Genomic DNA, 20,507 nt, shown 5'->3' with positions numbered 1-20,507 from the left:
GAATCAATTCAGCTGCTGGCAAACTGCAAGATACAGTGACGCAGAAGGAAAGTAGATCTTAAAACTTGCACGCAGTGATTGACAGTCTGCAACAATGAAGATTAGAAAATTCATGGCTAGAATTATGAATGTATCACTTGCAAGCAGCCATTCACAATAATACAAAAGGAAAGTAGCACTTGCAAACTGCCACGTACCATTTGCATGAATGAAGAATACAATATACACGAATATAATTACGAAAGTAGCACTTGCAAGCAGCTATTTACAATAATGCATTAAGGAAGAATAGAAAAACATGTATATAATTTTGGCGGTAATCCCCCTCCATTCTATGGCTTGGATATTGCAAAATATGTTTCTTGTCTCAGAATAACTATTTCTAAATATATGTAAAGATGTATACCAATACATTATTCCTGCCAAAATTAGTATTTTTATCATCAACAATGATAAAGAGACAGACCGACAGACAGAGTAGAACATATATTGAAGTTTGCACCTCGACAGGGAAATCGCAGTCACGTGGTTACATGATTTGTCTTCACACAATTTGCGTCTCAAGCCACTTGATATTGTTCTGTAAATCATGAATTAATAAGAATATGTTAATAAGGGCAATTGAGTGACCTGTCGACGCTAAGTACACAAGTTCTAGGAATGAGAAAATAGAAACATAAAACATTAGATATCATTAATGTATTACCACATTTAATCGATGAATCTCATATGAAAATCACAATAAGTAATTAATATCTTTAATACGGTTAACTTTTAAATTTCATCAGTTCTAATTTGTAAAAACTTCATTGGTAGGCAGTATCATATTAAATGTAACAAAAAGTACCTAATTCATTTCACATGAAATATTTGAAGCGAATTGTGTTCTTATAACTGAATCTAATTACGCTGACCGAACAATTTCTGAGTTACAGACAGGATAAAATTCGTAATGCGGTGTTGAACTAATTATATTTTCTTGCATCATACTAAATAGCTTAACTTCGTGTGAGTGTTTCTGTTTCTCTCAAAATATTTTGTATTGAGTGTTATCAAAGTTGGAGACACTTTAAGTTGCTTTATGTGTGAATTTCGTTTTGTTATATATCTGTTGTTATTATTGTTTGACTTCCTAACAACTCCATCAAACTCAGCAGAAAACAGAAGGGTTTCTTTTTAAAAGTATTTACTAGTGCGTGGACACCATAACTGAGACGACCTGATTAAGACAACAAGACTGAGACAAGAAAAGTTAGCAAAACATCTGTCGCATGGATGAGAAAATAGCCACAATGCTGATTTTGAATACACCAGTACCTCAATGCTTAATTGAGTAGTTATTTAAGGTTGTGATCCATCTTTGCTAGCGAAAGTTTTGATATCTTAACCCTGTCTAAATCTTGGCGGATCGAACATAAAATTTAATGTTTTGTCCTAGCGACATTTTTGGATTCCATGAGTTGACTCCCTTATTTTGTTATGCCAGCTAACCAATAGCATGTAACCGACGTGCATTGTAGTCCTACATCTGACATAAATACAGGAAGGCAACTGACTTCTAAAGGATACTTTGTAAATCTAACATCAAAAGAAAGACTAGGTACCAGTGAGAAGCCATTACAGATGTATTTGAGGGAAAAGATGTATTTGTACAAACAAGGACCTGCATTGGAAAATCGCTTATTTTTGAGTCTATTCCAGTTACATGCTCCCATTGTCTCGATCATGTAGGAACAGTGTTCAAAATTTGAACAACTTTATTTTGATTTCATGTGGTGGCTTGCCGCCCCATTAAATGAAATTCACAGACCCGAAACTCTGAAATATCTGTTCGATCCGAGAAGGTGTAGATAGGGTCAACATATCTGAACACTGGCTAGCAAAGATGGTTGTAATCTATCCATTTGGACTTCTTTTTTATGCCGCGGTATTAATAACAAAAAATGTATCTGCAGGTTTGATTTTTCTTTTCCAGGGTCCTGAATGTAAGCAGTGATCAATATTCTTTAGACGCTGAAACATTGACAGAAAGTGAAAGCATGAAATTGCAGTGGTCGTACAATTAGCCGTATGATCGAAGAATAAATCTTAAAGAGAGAGTTTGCAAATATAAGAATATAACAAAATCATATACGTAGATGCAGTAATTATTTGTATGGTAAAATTGATTGTTTTTCACATGTGTGTTATGAATAATATTGAGATACGTGTGAATATCTAAAGGAAAGCAAGAACGCATGTAATTATATACTCATTTTTGTCTCCGTTATATTTACATTGTCGGAATCGTGCAGTATTTTACGATACTGAACACATAGATACTGTACGACACGTGCGTCTAAAGATAGCGTAGTGTATTAGGAACTATGTTTTAAACAAAAGATGTACACTCATGTAGTAGACGTTTTAGGTTTTAGTTTGTTAAATTTGTTTGTCTATGAACAAAAGAAGCTGTTTATCTAATTTAAAGATGAGTCACAAATGGAACTTTTAAAGAAGCAAACGATATTCGCTACGTCCATAACAAACCCGAGAGACGCAGTATTCAAAACACAATTCTAAAGAGAAATGTGTTTAACTTTTCATAAATGGAATGGTTCTTACTATGCCCAGTGCTCTCTGCATCGAAAAGCATATTGAGACCATGGGCTATCGCAGATTTATCAGACACATACCATTTTATAAGTCAAAGTACTAAATTCTAGAAAAAATTGCAACTGAAGGCTTTGGTAGAAAAGTAAGGTCCTCAGAGCAAATAAATCCGATGGTTGAATGGACTGTCACGCACCAGCTGCTTTCTATTTTCCACGTTAACTTTTGATACAATGTTTTGGATTTAGTCTAGCGATAGAACGCCATACAGGTCATAATATTGCTGGGGTCTCTACAAGGCATAGAAATGTCTTTTTTAGCTGGCAATAAGAATTGCCCCAAAAAATTTACTTACATTTTTGCATCTTGAATTTCCTCTGCAAATCCGAATTACATGAGCTATATCATGATCTATTTCATTCATTCTAAAGCTTGATTACACACCTCGAAATTGTACTGTAATTTTAACTACATTTCCATCTGCAATAATATTCTCCTTACTGAACTCTAAATGAAATGAACGTGATATTCCATGGAGTGGTTTTAATAAGATCAGATGCAAAATTTCATGTTTGCCACATTATGACTACAAACATTCAATGAGAGAACAGAAATACACATACATTTGAGTCAAGACGCGTCCCTCCCTGCTCAAATCATATTTACTTCGTGTGGAATTGGCACAGCTAATAAATTCAAGAATATAACTGAGAAATGTGTAGAATCGACAAAACACCAATACATTCCATCCATTCCAGACCAATTGATAAAGTCACTGCGATGCTCATATATTCACAATTTGACACTAAATTTGAATTTTAAATAGACCTAATTGACAATTCTTTTTGAAAGAAATGTAAAGCGCGCGACGAAGTTCAAAGTTCGTTGACGGCGCTATGTACGCATCAATATTATTATTGTGTATTGAAGAATCTACTTTTGTGTATTTATTTTGCAATACAGCATAAATTCAATTACTTTGTTTCCTGTAGTGTATTTTTTTATAATTAAGCTTTAGGTAGATAACAAAATGAGTATGTAATAAAAAGGTTACTGCATTTGTATGGGAAAATGTGAGCTTGTTTTCTCGGAATGATACTTAACTCCCAGAGGTGGTACAGTATTATTCAGAAGGACAAAACCCTCGTTCATTTCCATACTAATGATTAACCTATAACTTCTTTATTTTTAATATTACTAACATTGTTGTTCTTTTAAAGCAAACAGCAAATTCACAATTTAGCTAGACATAGCACATGGTCACTTAATTAAAATTTGCATCAGTGAATTCAGCAAGCATCCTATTGCAAACACATGGCCTAAGTAGATAATAATATGAAGTTGTTTGTATGCTGTTTTTCTGAGGCAATAATGAAAAATATTGCATTCACAAAAAGGTACATTAAAATTCAGATACTGGGGGTTTCGTTGATAGAATATAGACACCATGGGCGCCCGCAGACTTTTTTTGCTGGGGATGGGGGGGGGGTGCAACCAGTCACGGCCGGGAGAGTTGGTATAGTAAGCAGTCTGAAACTAAAGCTAATATTTACAAAGCGCTTTGAACAGAATCTTGTGACACATTTTCAGCTTCTTTTGCATGATCAAACTTGTCGGAATTTATATAAATATATATTTTCAGCATGATTTCCAGGGAGGTCACGTGACCCGCTTGACCTATGTTGCGGGCGCCAGTGATAGACACACTGACCTGTCAGGGAGATGGGGCACCATATTGATAAGAAATTTGTCATTTTAAAAGTAGTTTCAAGACACTAGAAACTGATGTGGTTTGTATAACAACGGCTTCTTAAATAGGCAGCCTACAAATATGTAACCTCACGGCTGACAAAGTAAATGGCACTCACCATCCAAGAATCAATCGCAGATGATTTGTATGATTATTGTGCCAGGCAATAACCTCATTTACTTATGCATAAAGATGGCCTTTGCATTCAAAACCACCGTGCAAATTAGTGTAATCAATAAAACCATTCGTGTGCAACATCTGGTTTTCACACAAATAGCGAAACGACTAAACGGGCCGAGACAATCATTTAAACCATTAATGAACTACAATGAATATGCTTGTCATATAAATGTAACATTGTTCTTTGCTAATGTGGGCTTTTTGTAGTTGCTGAAAGTTAACAGCGTAATACACATATCGCTCCTCGCGCACAAGGGGCACAAAAACACAGACCGCATTAAACGTGAGGGTGCTAATTACCACGGGACCTCTGAAATTTTAAGAAAGGGATGCCCTCCGGGATGGATATCGACAATGAGTCGACAAATGTGGCCAGGAAGTGCTGATAAACACATTAATATTCGTTTTATACTCGTGCTGGGAATAATTGCTAATTAAACTGCCCTGTCTAATGAAGTTTGTTGCTTTGCCGTAAACATTACGTGTATTTTCAAGATAATCAACTTTTGAAAGATCATTATAATATGACTCCAACTCTAAGAGGTTTTGATTACGATCACAGGTTTTCCTGCCAAAACTGTGTGTATTAAATCACTGCTTCTTAATTCATAATAAAACAAAATTTCCTTCTTTAAAAACTAGAGACGTTTAATTCGTCAAACAGCAACGGTCAATATATTCGTATGCATAGTTTTACTTAAGTAATTTCTTTTTTCCTCAAATTTGCATAAATATTTTGATATATTTCCTCCTTCAAACCATTTTGCCTTTAATTTTATTCTCGCATCTTCGATTCCTTCATACGAATTTCCACCAACTGTTTTGTTTTGTTCCCTAACATTTGAAATGTGTTAGTTTCATTTGTTTATTCCAAATAACTAATTTCACTGATAAGCTCTCTCTGCAGTTGATTTTGTTGTCTTTTCTTACAAATGAGTAAAACCGAATTTCCCCAAAATGTTTTACAGTATAACTGAAAAAAGTGTTGATCAATTATAGCACAAACTGCCTCTTAAGCTAAAATTTGCTCAAAATTAGATGTTTGATTACAGCAAAGATATTGAATTTTACAATACGAAATTGTATCATTAACAAGAAATAAAATCCCGATCTTTTAATAATAAGTTATTGAATGTAAAAAGATTGTGTTTTCATCAGTTTTTCTAGAATCAAAAGTCACTTTTTAAAAAGGTTTGCTTTCCTCAGTTTTTCTAACGGATTTCCCAAAGAAGAAAACATAATAGTCTAACTAACTTTTTCTCCAATTGTACCACTTTGCACCAATAGTTTCTTTCTCGCCACATATCCACCAAATTATGTTCTATGCATATGTCAAGAACCACCTCTCTTGCCCTTTGATTTTTCAATATATTATAATTATAGATGTAAAATCCTGTCAGTGTATGTGTTTGTGATTTGGATATTTAACATAGCTTTAAACAAATTTCAGTTATATCTCTACGCTGTCTGCAGTATGACAGTTTATAGTAATGTCTAGCATTGGGGCATCATGCCGCAGACTTGAAGCATGATGTCCCATCCAGTCACATTATTTTGACACCAGGCCGACCAGTCCTAGCACTAACCTTGTAATGCTGAGCATCAAGGGAGGCAACTGCTAGTACCATTTTTATCAGTCTTTGGTATGACTAGGCCGGGGTTGGAACCCCCGACATTCCGCATCTGAGGCGGATGCTCTAACCACTAGGCCATCGGAGCGGTCCTCAAATCCTAGATCCAATATTATGTTAAAATCACATCCAATATTACATACTCAATACTTAAGCAAGTTATATCGTTCTTGATTTTTTGAATAGATATTTGGATTATCGCGGTTAGGATTGTGTATATTAATCAATAGTTTTGAGTTGACACTTCTAGAAATATATCATCACAATTATTGCATTTTTTGTTGGTTCTATTTATAATGAGTTGAAATATATCATTAGGAAGAATGACCACGGTCTCGAGTCCCATGAAAAGGCATTGAAAGCACATTCATAAACCCAATTTCGTCGAATGTAATTTTTCCCATTTTTGAATAAAGTGGGTATCTTGAAAAATATAAATTGAGTATTTTCTTCGCAGAGACAATTCACAGCTATTATCTTTCATTTGCCATCCATGTAACAACAGAGGTACATTTTGCTGTGTAAAATATAGGGGTAACCCAACAAATAGTACCCAGATGACACATGTGAGTTTGGTTTGCTCATGTTTTGTACATCTAAGTTACGCATCTATATATATATATATATATATATATATATATATATATATATATATATATATATATATATGCCTGTCTATCTAATATTATCAAAGGTCATATTTGGAGGGAGGCAAGAAATAATATAATGTGTTAGAAAAACTCAAACTCAACACAAAGCATCCAATGCCCATTGTGCGAAAACGAAAACACGATATGTGCAATATTTCCTTCGAACATAGGTGACAAAATTGCCCAAACCACTTTAGTCTAATAACCCTTTCTTGCCTGGTTGATATACTTCTTCCTATTAAACTGGCCAGGATTAACTGTACCTAGAAGGGCTACAAAACGGACCGGAAGAATCGGGTCAGACTGAGTTTGAACTTCAGTTGTGCTTTGCTATATTACAAACGGTCACCTAATCGTTGAAACGTCGTCCCACGTACTAACTCTGATCACCCTGTAAAAGTCAAATCCTCTTTAAGTCATATCGTCATTTATTACGAGTCTTGAACCTTTTATATGTTTCTTTCTCACAATTGCCTCCAGCCATTTCCTCCTCAAAATGGAATACCAGGTCACAGGTATGTTGGCGTATTCTGTATAGGAGAGATCGACCGACACTGTTAATTGCTTAAAATAGCACGTCTAATCTTAGCTCGCAGACTCAGCTGCAGAATGTAGGACAAATAACCAGATTTTGTACTACAATATAAATGGCTGAACAAACTGAAGAGGTTGCATCTATCCCTGAAAAGCAAACAAATCGTGGTGCTTCAAGACATTGTTGCTTTGGACTTTGTAACAGCGATAGTAGATATTCAGATCGTGAACATATGACGTGTGTGTTTTGGATTCCATTTCCAAAACCGAAATCGACCTCGAGAAGTGCAGGCGTTAGGTGAGTGCATGTGGAAGGAAAACTTTTACTACTAACAAAATCACAAAATCACAAGATGGTCATATATCTGCAGTAAATATTTCGTAGGTGGGTATAGACCGACGACGGATCATTCCGAACCTATCCCAGCAACACTTACATCAAAATCAGGTTCGTCATTTACATCTATTTAGACACTAGAATATGTTCGATTAACATCAAGGCTGGGGATGCTTTTAATCAATAGATGTGTTAGTAATGCAAAGCCTTTCAGTTCCGTGATACAGAGGCGGATCTAAAATTGAAACAGAGGGGGTATAGATAAATAAAAAAATAAAAAAGTACAAAGAGCTCAAACTTTAAGGAGGATATATATATATATATATATATATATATATATATATATATATATATATATATATACAACAAAAATAAGAAAACACACTTAAAATATACTGAACTGAGTATCTTTGTTGCATAGTATATATATGGAATCCTGCCTCCTTACTCGATTGTATACTTCAGAATTATATAGATGCCTGCTAAGTGCAGGGGGGTACTTAGGGTCCCGCCATTAACACAGATTTCAGAAGAAAAAATAGTTTAATAAATTTTCAAATGTTATCCTTGCAGGTGTATAAATAATGGTAGATTACAACAGGTTTGATATACAAAACTGTACAAAGATGTTTATATGCAAAATAATAAACTAGTCGTGGGACCCGTGGGGCATAATTTATTTATTACCAAAATTTGCAGTTTATATATTACATAGTAAGACAATGTTACTGTTCAAATGACAGCTTATTTAATATGTATGAGCCTTTATTCGGATATTTCTTTTAAAGTGTAAAAATAAAAGCTGGAGTAAACAAACTTATAAATCTCACACATTCAGAATTCAACTGTAATATGTAACAGGTTTACTTATGTCTTCTGATTCTTTTTGTAAATACCTGAAGAGGCCATTATGTATAGAGCAACCCTTGTTTGTGGTGCTGGGACACAAACTACCTAATATGGCAGTGACGTGGTTACCAATAAAAATATAAAAGAAACAATGCTTCCAAAACGGTGGAAACTTCCTTAAATAACGACAAACGTTGCATCACCAATAGATTTTATTTCGATATTCTATCTAAATGTAAAATTATGTATGAATATTTCAGGATGGCATGTTATTTACTAAATTATAAACATTGCTACATTGTCATCAGTGTTAAAACTTCTTGTGTGCACAAGTGTATTATCACTAAAAAAATATACAACTTTATTATTTTGAAATGATATGTGTAGATCAACTCTTCAAAATGTTCTAAAAACATGAACTAAAACTGTCTTCAATACAAACTAAATCAAAACAGAGAATAATGTCAATTACTTCATTATATTTATATCTTTTTTCTGTCATATCTATATATAAATATAGATAAAAGCAGCAATAAAAATGCAGTTCCATACCATTATTTTGCATTTCCTTACACATGCTATATTGTTAACTGCTGTCATTGTTTGTCCTACATTTTCACTTTTGTGTATTACGTGATACGCATAACACATTTACATGACGCGTCGCCGATCTCTGCTATAGGAGCCCACATTATGAGATATGCTAACATCCCCAATTTATTGCTGGGCTTACCTAACACCCTTTTGGCACAAATTGCCACTGACTCATCCTTATCTCTCCTCTGAGTTATAAATGATCATAATAATCCAACTCTTCTACTGTCCATATTCATCGACCTGATTTCTCAGAGCATCATTCAGCGTGTGCACACCTTCAATTATTGTGAAGTATGCCTCCTACTTCGATTCAGAATATTCTGTTCTAACAATTTGTTTTTAGTGTGGCATTCAAACACTTCTTCTCTAAGTATTGTTACGACTCTATCGTCTTAAAAAACGAGCGATTTTGTAACTTTTAAAACATAATTGATATCCCCAAATTACAAAGTTAAAGGTAAAAATAACCTTAAGTATGGTGAATGGAATCCTTAACAGTCATAAATGTTATATCAATTCCTAAAGTACTAAGTAATCTGAATGAGTTCCAAAGGCATCCCAAAAAATGTTAAGTAATGTACTGATATATCAACAGCACTGAAGAATCACAATAATTACGGTAATTCCGTACCAGCTATAAATTTAAAGCTATTACCATTCCAAGTAGTCTCTAAATGTGTTGACACTAATTCCATGACAGGTATTATTCCAATTAACATGGATTCCGTGACAGCTAGTATTTCAATTAATCTGGGTAGTTCAATGAATGTAATTCCAACGAATGATTAAATTAATAAAACGTCTCCTTTCAAAATAACTGAATAACTTCCAAGACTGGTGCTTACTGCTAATAATGCCATATTCTCCTATATAAATTACTAAAACAAAATAAATAGTTGTTGTTGTTGTTGGGTTTAACGCCATTTTTCAGCACACGATAGGCTATGCATGGCGGCCAGTATTAATGGTGGATGAAGAACCCGGGAAAACCCCGGGAAGAACCACCGACCCACCAGAAGCTACTGGCAAGCTTTCTCACATACCCACATTGGCCGAATCCTAGACCCGAACCCACGCAGACAGAGGTGAGATGGCAGTGATCCGTAACGGAGAGCGCTTTAGACCACTCGGCCACTCGGGGCCCCCACAATAAATAGCGCCACATATATACAATATCAACTGCAAACAGAGATCAGTTCAACACTGACTAATAAAAACTTCAGTCAGCATGTCCTTTCAGAACTCGTGTCCTGAGATCAGGTCAAGTGATGCGTACTTGATGTATAGGACATGTCAACCTTCGAACTTTATGGATAAATGTATGCACTATACACGAATTACTCATCTATAAATAAAATTTGTATTTCAAAATTTTATTAACTAAATACCAATTTTAAACTATAATCATGAATGAGAATATATATATATATATATATATATATATATATATATATATATATATATATATATATATATATATATATATATATATATAACACTATTTTAATGATTTGCTGACTTCATGCAATTTTTTAAAGTTATCTTCTGTGCTTTGTACTAAATCTTATCCAGTTTGGAGTTAGACACTTTTCCCGTATTCAGCGATTTGAGTATGTTATCTACTTTGGTTTCAATAGATTGTATATTATTTGTATCTGGTTCTAAGTCTATACATTATTCTAACAAGGAAATAGTTGAATACCCGCACAACCTACTATTGTTTCATACTGACGATCCGATGACCTGAATTATTGTGTAAATACATGTTTACATTCAATGTGCACAAATGTCTCTCAAATAGTACCAGGCTCATATTTTCTGCCAATTTTATTAATATGTTCAAAATGTTTTTTATTTTGAAATTTAGAATTATCTAAATTATATTTATGGCTAATTTTCGCTTGTCAATTTCAAACGAATAGGACAAAAAGATATCCTATATTCAAAATAAGTTCTTACTGCGTTAAAGACATTCGTTAAATAATGAAAATCTGACACGTTTAATTTTGTGGTCTTCAAAACTACATGGTCCAATACTTGCCCCTTGCTAAAAACAAATGTTACACAATTTCTTAATTTGCATTGAAAATTTATCAGATTTCGTGAATAGAGCTGAAATATTTGTGGCAGCCAAGTCTAAGAATTCGGATATAATTTGCATAACAATTTTAATCTGAGCATAATTAGCTGCCATGCAGATTGACATAAATCAGGAAACTATTCGGAAACAAATAGTACCAAATTTGAAATATGTGCTTTGCAAATGACTTGCTGAATCGAGAAATAGAAAAGACCAAAGTGCACTCGACTAAATAAAAAATGTTTGCAAAAACGTACTTGAAGATAAATATCACTTCATATTAGAATCCGAAGTTTATTTGCAGCTAAGAAAGCAGAATATAAACTCATTTTTGTAATGGCTCTATTATGTTGCAATTATTTAAATTACTAAATTCCACTAAATCTGGGAGTTTTGTTTTATAGACAACTAATTAAACGCAATGATAGGACGAATGTTCATTACAATTTCATAATTTAATTTAACTAAATGATATTATTTGTGTCACAAGTTCACTGCATCTCAGTTTCATTGATGAGTATCTCTCACATTTCGTGCATAATATTCCTATGATACAATTAAGAAAAGCGTTTTGAAAAATATATAATAATTACACCTTTTGCCTCTTGTCCCGTATTTAAGAGCATGCACATTACTAAACAAACATATCTGAGGTATTTTTCCGCTCACGCATAAACGTGTTGCATATTTATTTCGTATGATAACACTTTGCAACACAATATTTATTCCTGGGTAGTAAGTCTTATTTTGTAATTGCGTATGCCTTAAATGTATAGAAAATGGCTATTATTCCCATCAACTTTGCTTTTGTGACCAGGACAGTGATATTATGAAATTTACTTATTTCCAACGAGACAACGGGCGAATTTTTGTCTTTTCGTTCACATAAAGTCCGAAAAAGCAACATATGGATCAAAATTAGCATGTATTTATACTTAAGTAATATAAAAATGACCACATAAGATTTAGAAGTGAGTAGTTTTTCGAGATTTATAATTATACAGTAAATCACTATCACGAATCAGCCCCTAAATGTAGTCTCCCATCATGTTCTCGTTATAATGTCTTTGGTAGCGGCGTTCAAAGTCCAGTATATCCTGGTGGAAGCGCTCGCCTTGCTTCTCCGAGTATGCTCACATGTCCTCCTTGAATTTATCAAGATGAGCATCAAGGTTATGGACTTTGAGGGACATCCTGCAGCCCATTGTGCCGTAGTTCTTCACCAGAGTCTCAACCAGCTCCACATAGTGTTCGGCCTTGTGATTGCCCAGGAAACCCAGAACCATTGCGACAAAGCTGTTCTAAGCCGCGTTCTCCTTAGTAGTGAGCTTCCTCCCCACAGTGAACTCGGTCTCTGCCAGTTCTGCCTGTGATAGTGCCCCTGATGAGCCAAAGGCAAATATAGCATGGAAATATGATAAAACCGCCTTGGATACCCATCAGAAATGCTACAATTATAATGTCTCAGATGACCTCCCAATCGTACTCATTATACTTCAAGGGGTCCAGCAACATCTTGATGTTGTAATTCTCTCTGAGGTACATCGAGTGAACCAGAGGAAGACACGAGTACTTGTTCCCATTATGGAGCAGCATGGTTTTGAGGCTCCTGGATGAGCTGTCAATGAAGAGGTGCCACTCGTTCTAGTAACAGGCGATTACGATTGCCTCGAACAGACTGGTTGCATTGTGACAGAAGCAGAGACCATTTTGACTGGTGAAGAAGCTGGGAAAAGCTTAATGACGCTTCCTCTGATCGGCGACTTGCACACTTTCATCCAGCAAGTACCACTGCTTGAACCTAGACGTCAAAATATCGCCATTGGACTTCGTGAGACCAAGATCTCTGATCAAGTCGTTGAGATCTTAATGGTTTGGGTAGTATAGGTTTCCCTCCTCAGCTCCACCTTTGAAATTGTTATGTGGATTACATCGTCTTCCTAGTTCTCTGACTTCCTGCTCTGTTCTAACGACGGCTGATTTTGCTCCGGAGGAATGGGTACGGGGAGCTCAGGGCAGTGTGGCACCGGGGGTGATGAATGAAGGAAGGTCCGGATACGTAATAGCAGGTACATTCTTGCCAGTCCGACGTTTGGAAGGGTCCACCATGCAGAAGTAGCAGCTGCATGAGTGATCAGTGGGTTCCCAACAAATTCTTGGGGTAGCAAACTTCATCACTCACATTTACCCTCTGTACCATCCTACAGAAATACATTTATTTCAACCATGACTAATGTGTAAGAGATTCTCGCAACATTTTTTATGAATGATATATTTTTTCAATAACATTGAAAATTGTAAATCATTTTCAGATATAAAAAAACGTTTACAATTTTTAAACATTTTACAAATTTTATAACATAAAATTCAGAGCAACAATTGTCCATCTTACCTTCCAGAGTTTTTTTTCCAGTGCTCGAAGGTGAAATGAGGTGCCCAGGGTTTGTCTTGATCCACGACAGGCATGCCGAAATATGCCTTGTAGGCCTCGCACTTCTCATCAGATGTTTCCACGGAGTACTCTTTCGCTCTTGTCTTCATAAATTGGCCGCAGACATAGCAAAATGCGTATGCCGGATGCTTGCAGCCTCTTGATGCCATCTCAGCAAAATGCAGATATGTATCCACTTAGGCAGCTGCAACTAAACTGAACGGTGGGCTTAGGGCCCTGTGTTTATATTACTATTTACATTACTGGAAAGTTCTAGAAAGTTCTGGAAGTTACTCCAAGTTTACTAAGCGCTGCATCTATCTAAAATGTTCTGGCAAATAGGTAAATTTCAAAATATTACTGCCCTTGTCACAAAAGGAATGTTTGTGGGGAACAAAAGCCATTTTCGATACTTCTGAGGCATAAACTATTAGTAAATAACACTTTCTACCCAGGAACAAAAACTAAAATTTGCTACAGGGTGTATTTCGTGTGTACATGAATGCAGGTATCGATGTTTGTGTGTGTGTGTGTGTACATGCGTGTGTGTGTGTGTCTGTGTATGTGTGGCGTGCGTTTGTGTGTATCCATGTTTATCCATACACACACACATACATACATACATACATACATACATACATAGACAGACAGACAGATAGATAGATAGATAGATAACGGGAAACGACAATAAATTGATCAAAGGATGAAAACTCAAATAATCAAATGTAATCAAATGCAAAAGTATAAGATCATTGAAACAGCTTTTCACCAATTAGCATCCACTTTTGCACTCTCACTTTTGAGTTTAATTAACATTAAAGTCTTTATTAGAATATTATATGTTATTGTACCTTTGATGTTAACTCTATTTCTAACAGACATCCGTTCACACCCGCATCCCCGCTAGCGATATAGTTTGTCTACAAGGCAGAGTAAACAGCCTCTAGACATATCCGACATCAGGTGTTCTTGCCATTCATAACACATCTAACAGGCGAATCGATCACACATGAAGTAGAATAAGCAATAAGAATGCATAAGTAAATATGTAAATGTGTGTAAAAGCAACACAATGAGAGGACCAGTAAAAAAGCGGTAAAAAAAAAAAATAAGGAACTACTTTGTACGAGGCGTTTTATTATTCATCAGTACTTTCTATATTTTGTTCCACAACTCTTGGGGCCTCCTTAATGGCTTACTTTTTGCTTCAGCTTGTATTTTAATTTTTCCAGCCCTAAGCTGGCTTGGCATTTTAGCGAGACACTATCATTTTTAAGGTTACTGTCCGGGCTGTCCGTAAGCAAGAATTCTCGTTTCGCTTGTTTATTTGCACATACTAGGGACGGTGATGAATGTGAGTAACAACCTTTTGGAACCAACAAATGGAATTATCTAAATAAAACCAAAATCAGTCACCATCTCTTGGTTTTGGCTAGCAAACTGACGAAAAGAGTATCAAAGGTTATTGTTTGTTGTATGATAACTCTAAACATATACTGTAGTATGTACCAAGCAAATAATTCCTTCAAATGATATTAACATAGCGATCCTAGATTATTTGTTATATATATATCGTGAAAAAAATTCGTACAATAATAAACAAATAATTTTCTCTCTCTCTCTCTCTCTCTCTCATTAACAAAGACTTTGTTCCTTTACTACTTCCTTACCGCTCTTGCATGTTTCTCGCTTAGAAGTGTTTGGTTTATAGTGCTTATTATTCTCACGTTACGAATAGAACGATTCAGGAAAAAGTAGCTGTTAGTGGACCAAAGCTCTTGTCCTAATAAGGATCAGGGTGAATTATGGTTTTTTTAAACATAATTATTATCAGTGCTAAAGTAAATAGCTATTGTATACCGCCTCTTGGATAACCTATCACAAAGTGCAGGTCATACAAATGATACTTATATTAACCTAAACCCACATGTAAATACTTTATATAATAAATGTTAGAAATGCGATAGGTTTCCACAGACCTGTAGCATAAATCAAACACAGACACACACACATACACAGCTAGGAGTTTAATCTGCTGGCGAAGCATATCAATTGGAATTCAGTGTGCAATAGTCTTTCCTAATAATTGAAAGCATGGTTTGAAAAGAGCAAGAAAGCAATTAAACTTTTTAACTAGATTACAAGTAACATAATAATTTGGAAACACGCTAAAATGACAGAATTGTTTACTTTACATACATATTACATGAATTATTATAAATATTATATTCCTAGTCATTCGATTGTCGTTCATTATCCCAAATAATCCTAAAAGTTTGATCACAAGTGCAACAGAATAGAGTATTCCGAATGAATTTCAGGTCTTGAACGTGCTGACGTATACTAGCATTGCATGCGTTGATGTGACGATAATCTTGCTGTTTCAGAATTTTGCAGTCCAGATTGTCCTTCAAAGAAATAACGATAATCTGAATATAGTAATTCAGTCCTAACAATCAATGAACACTTTGTACTTCCAAGGAATAATTTATATAAATGATTCACGATAAATTAAATCAAATTGCAGCGGTACATACTTCTTCAGACAGAAATTAAACAAAGAATAGCTATATGAATAGGAAGGAATACGATTAACATCCAAAATTACCCCTAACTGGTTCATGGTCGATATCCTTCAAAGATCCTAATCAGGGCTGAATCTAGAACTCAAATCCAAGTGAACAACTTCTTTATAGCCTACTAACTAGACACATAGCAGGTACACACTAAACTATTCTCAAACACTGAAAATGGTCACGCACGCAAAATAAATTAAATATATATATATATATAACAAAATAAACATCTTTAAGAAAGAACTTAAGTCAGGTAGGCACAGGTCTCTGCCTTGGTACTGTTCAGGTAGGCAAAAGCTCTACCTTCAGTCACGGTCAAAGATTAAACACATGATATAAATTAAATATACAATTGTGCAAAATGTACCATTAGCTCATAGCCTACACATGCTCTAGTCTAGTATTGCGCAATGTACATTACATTATGAAACATTATAATACTAAATTATTTTAAATACTATGAATTGTATTATTCAGGTCAAAAGATTATATTCCACTGAACACGTGACACCAGACTAAGATGGTCAAATAATTAATATATGATTCTGAGGTTTATTTGGAGTTTTACTAAGACAAATCACGCATAATCAGAATCAGGAGGATCCCTTATCATTTCATGAAGTTTAGAAATGTGAGTTCATGAAGACTTTTCCATCTTGTTTGACTTGGCTGGCAGAGAATGTTTTCGAAAGGTTGTATTTGCAAGAGCCTACCTTTCAACCCTTAAATATTGGTGTGCCGGATTACTCAAGGTATTAATGGTTACCTTCATAAGGGCATGTGATGTTACTAAAGGTAGTAATGGTTGCCTTCAATGTGGGCATGCCATATTATGCCATATTACAAAATGTACAAATGCCATAGTGGGCATGCCATATTACACGAATATAGTAATTTTTATCTATGGTAGTTGGTTTGCTTTTGGCAATACAAAGCTGCATGCTTAGTAACTAATATCTCAACTGCATTAAGACACTGACCGTGAAAGGATAAGTGGCAGATATGTGATGGGCGATTGTACCATTACTGAAGCTCACTCAGTCTAAGATCATTACTAACTATAGAACTCAAAACTTATCCAAACAATCTAAACGTCAGACGTAGAGATGATATTCTTTTCATTTGACCCGAATATGTGCTGAAACATAAGAAACGTTTTACCTGGAAGTACTGGTTTGGCTGGTTACGTTGTAGAGTATAAATATTGAAAAGATAAGTTCGTTATTATGGCAGGTTTGAAAAAATCGACGAGCTCTGAAGTAATTACATCTGTCTTTCCGTCCATTTGTCTGTCGATCTACAGATCGGCTGTATCTCGACAAGTTTACTAAGTATAAAATGAATTTAAATAACAATTTAATATTCAGCTTTATAATTATAACAAGAGTTACATTTCCCGCCTACAATATGACTATTTAGTAAGGTATAGGCAACTGATGGCGCCACAACACTATGAATGATTGTTGCATTTCAATCAGATTTGGCATGAAGATCAGTATTTATACGTACATCTGCCACAGTTATATCCCCTGATTGTACACATTTCTTACATATGTCTCCAAAAGTACACATTTACCAGCGCTTGATGGATTTTAATAGAAGTAATAGTTTTTATAGTTATACTGACAAGAATTTGAGTGAGATCAATTTCCAGCTGCTATGCCCCCTTGCGCCGTCCTACTCGCTTTAGTTTTCACAGCAAAACTATACACAAGAATTTCGAATTTTAATGGAAAAAGTTCGTGTGATGATCAGTCTAGATGAAACTTTGAACTAGATCCATTTTCAATACACAGCAGCATTTATAAGAGTTATGTCCATATATTTCATGTGCTCTTGGTTTTCTTTTCTGCAGTATATCCTTCCTAAGAAATGGTTTATTTCCACCAAACTAATTGCTCATAATTAATTCGGTTTTAATTATTACACATCATTATTTACAGGAGTTAAGTTCTCCTGATTCTCTTTGCCTGTACATGAGTTTACGCAGCATTACTTTGCCAGTGGTTGTTGAGTTTCATCAAGGTGTCATCCTGACCACGATTTCATGTCCTCCTAGCTATGTTTTATGCAGCCGTCGATTACCAAAGATTACAGGGTTTAGACCACATTTCGTACGCTGTGTTACAATTATAATGATGTCACCTTGGATGGTTTGAATTTATAGCATTGCACGTAGTCATTGAGAGAAAGTATGGTCCCTGTATACACATCATCTTACTTTCTTTCTCATCCTAAGTTTCTTTGTTAGAGACCCGATTGAGCACATTGCAGTGAACGGGGCCTTTTGCAATGTACCTATTGATGTGAGCTCTAATATCCAGACAGCGATAGGAAAATGTTTACGTACAACTACTAATTTCTTGACTATAATGGCACTTAGGATTTTATTTACTTAGCACTACAAAACATGTAAATACAATGCTACACTGGTATATGATGCTACAGGTGTAATTTATATATATATATATATATATATATATATATATATATATATATATATATATATATATATATATATACAGGTGTATCTACCTCGCATATTACGAGAAACCAATAAATTAATGATACATCAATATGTTGCACCATGTTGTATAGTCCATTTAGTAGAATATCTGGTGAATCTTCCGCTAGAGGCCTTAAAATCCTTGTTATTAACTCACCCTGAAGTATTCAGTCACAATCTGACAACCAAAAACATAATATACTACGAGCCTTAACACATCACTAACACATGGTTATTACACTATATACTTGACCTATAATACTTATTTCATGAAAATAATGTTAAAATCTATTTGCTACAAATCCCAAGCACCCAGAAACTAGTCATTCAAAAAAGGAAACTTCATTTGAACAGGATGAATTGAACACTGTAGAAGAATAACCTAGACATGAGCAGTTTGGACATGTACATTCAGCTGTTTTACCGAGATTCCCAATGTAACGAAGTAAATATTAGATTAGACTCAATGTGACTAAATGATTTTGGCAGAAAGCTGGTTTGCAAAACGGTAATTATACCGTTTCACAATACATTACCTAATAATTCTTTTTTTAAACAAGATCATTCTAAATCCATCTTTGCTGCATATAGGTAATTCTGTCTTTAATTCTGAGGCAACAACCTTCCTGTACATGCAAAGCGTTATAAGTCTTGATCTTGCTGTGTTTCCTTGCAGAAGAGAGTGGTCATCGGGCAGACATATGGAAAAGACTGCAAAAGAAGAGCTCTCCTTACGTCGCCCTGCATACAACAATATAGGTACCATACCTGCCACTGTATGTAACTACAGTGTGGGGATTTGGAGAGGTGGTCGTATGCACATGAATGGTAAATACATATCTTTTTTGAAAGCTTTTTAAACGTATCGCAAGCAGAGATGAAACCAAGCTCTCATTTTGACACGGCTCACAAGGAAGTGCGTATTAAGTTATTGCCCATTAATTTATCCATCCATCCGCTTCTTTCTAATTTTGTTTCAGCACAATAATTTGAGTTGTCACCCATCTGCAGTTACTATAATTTGTGGACAGATTGCTATTGGAGAAAGTCAAAGATAAATTCCATCCGAGTAAAAGAAAACAAAAATCGGTTTTTGTACCATAACATTAGTTCTACGTTAATAATACTTTGTAGACGGCATGCAGCTGTGGAATAGAAACCGATTTGGGGGTCAAATGACAAGGACAGCGATTTGTACTTTAGTTATATTGATCAAAGACCATTGGAACTAATTCTGCGATGGCCTTTCGTTCATTAGTTCAGGTATAATTTGTGATTGCTACTTCTGCTAAACTGCTGAGAATACTGCCATGGAACTTCAGGCACATATTCACCCAACATTTGGTACAGTCCTAATGAAAACATTTTGCAGCTGGTGCTAAATGAAGCCTTCCAGGAAGTTGATTTGCTTCTTTATTAGATTTTATGGTCAATTGATGAAGAGTATATTCAATACTGCAATAAATAACACATGCCTGAATATGTTGGTAATACTTTGTGTGACTTGGTTGATATTTAGTGATGATGTCACACCTCATGTCACAAGTCAAGACAGTTTGTATTGCTGATTTTCTTTTTTCGTCTGTCGTTTGCTACATAGCATGCTTATATTCTGCATTTCATTGTATGGTGTACCTTTCACTGCGGGACATATTGTTTTAACAAATACACCTGTGAATTTGGTAATAAAGGCAGACTCAGGAACCCTAGTCACAAATTATTGATCTCGATCACCAGAATTCGAGGTGACCCATCTTGCTCAGTATATCCGCCCATTTCATGTCACGTGAATAT

The 20,507-nt window shown here is 35.0% G+C and overlaps 1 protein-coding gene across 1 annotated transcript in view; it reads left to right on the top strand.

Annotated features, from left to right (window-relative positions):
- LOC149783672 (uncharacterized) overlaps window positions 1–6,523 on the top strand; it is a 71,736-nt gene extending 65,213 nt beyond the window's left edge. The window contains exon 9 of the mRNA XM_089931916.1: window positions 1,976–6,523. Within this exon, the coding sequence (XP_089788042.1) occupies window positions 1,976–1,983 (8 nt within the window). The 3' untranslated portion in view covers window positions 1,984–6,523. The remainder of the gene's footprint in view (window positions 1–1,975) is intronic.
- Window positions 6,524–20,507: the final 13,984 nt, after the last annotated feature.

The sequence above is a fragment of the Sinohyriopsis cumingii genome, chromosome 14 (genome assembly GCF_028554795.1).
Source record: "Sinohyriopsis cumingii isolate HCF-2022 chromosome 14, ASM2855479v2, whole genome shotgun sequence".
Taxonomy (NCBI): Eukaryota; Metazoa; Mollusca; class Bivalvia; order Unionida; family Unionidae; genus Sinohyriopsis; species Sinohyriopsis cumingii.
This window is presented reverse-complemented; position numbering and strand designations above follow the sequence as displayed.